Genomic DNA, 939 nt, shown 5'->3' with positions numbered 1-939 from the left:
AATACTTTGCAGAGTTATTTTGTGACTGATTATGATCCAACTATTGAAGATTCTTATACCAAACAATGTGTTATTGATGACATACCTGCAAAACTTGACAGTAAGTAAATTAATAAAAGTGTTATGTTATGCACTAACTATCATTTCAAACTTATTTGTACAGCTATAATAACTTTTGTAACTTATTATATTTTATGTTAATTTTCATGCAGTTCCATAATGAACCATGGGTTTGTTATTGTAAGACTATAATTCTTTCTTTATTCAATCTTAGAATCAATATTTAATGAAAAAATTAGAAAGGTCAATTTATATAAATTTTAAGTAAGAGTGTAATACATATAGGATATAAAACCAATAATATTTATATAATTTTGTAGTATTAGATACAGCAGGTCAAGAAGAATTTAGTGCAATGCGAGAACAATATATGAGAAGTGGTGAAGGTTTCCTCCTTGTGTTTTCAATAACAGATGTTTCATCTTTTGATGAAATATCAAAATTTCATAAGCAGATTCTTAGAGTAAAAGATCGAGAAGAATTTCCCATGCTTATGGTTGGAAACAAAGCAGATTTGGATTATCACAGAGTTGTAAGTAAATAAAACAAAAAACATCAAAACTAATGTAAAGGTTATATTTTAAAATAAAGAATACTACATTAATTAAAGTATTAATTTTAATTGTTTATTTTAGGTCGAGATTGAAGAGGCACAAAATAGAGCTCGTCGATTAAAAATTCCTTATATTGAATGCAGTGCAAAATTAAAAATGAACGTTGATCAAGCCTTTCATGAGTTAGTAAGAATTGTTAGAAAATTTCAGTTATCTGAAAGACCACCATTAGAATTAAATTACAAAAAAAATAAAAAGAAGTGTTGTATGTTGTAATGCCTAATGTGTTCATAATCAACAAAGTGATATAAAACACTTAAATCCA

General features: G+C 26.2%; 1 protein-coding gene across 3 annotated transcripts in view; it reads left to right on the top strand.

The window, feature by feature from the left end:
• Positions 1–939, top strand: part of LOC108579063 (ras-like protein 2) — a 2,129-nt gene extending 1,190 nt beyond the window's left edge. Inside the window, exons 2-5 of one of the 3 annotated variants that reach the window (XM_017942500.1) lie at positions 13–100; positions 213–240; positions 381–592; positions 696–939. In XM_017942500.1, coding sequence (XP_017797989.1) covers positions 32–100; positions 213–240; positions 381–592; positions 696–890 — 504 coding nt within the window. In that variant the 5' untranslated portion in view covers positions 13–31 and the 3' untranslated portion in view covers positions 891–939. The remainder of the gene's footprint in view (positions 1–12; positions 101–212; positions 241–380; positions 593–695) is intronic. The other 2 variants (XM_017942499.1, XM_017942497.1) reach the window with 2 other exon arrangements.

Source organism: Habropoda laboriosa, unplaced genomic scaffold, assembly GCF_001263275.1.
Source record: "Habropoda laboriosa isolate 0110345459 unplaced genomic scaffold, ASM126327v1 scaffold42, whole genome shotgun sequence".
In the NCBI taxonomy this organism is placed as follows: Eukaryota; Metazoa; Arthropoda; class Insecta; order Hymenoptera; family Apidae; genus Habropoda; species Habropoda laboriosa.
This window is presented reverse-complemented; position numbering and strand designations above follow the sequence as displayed.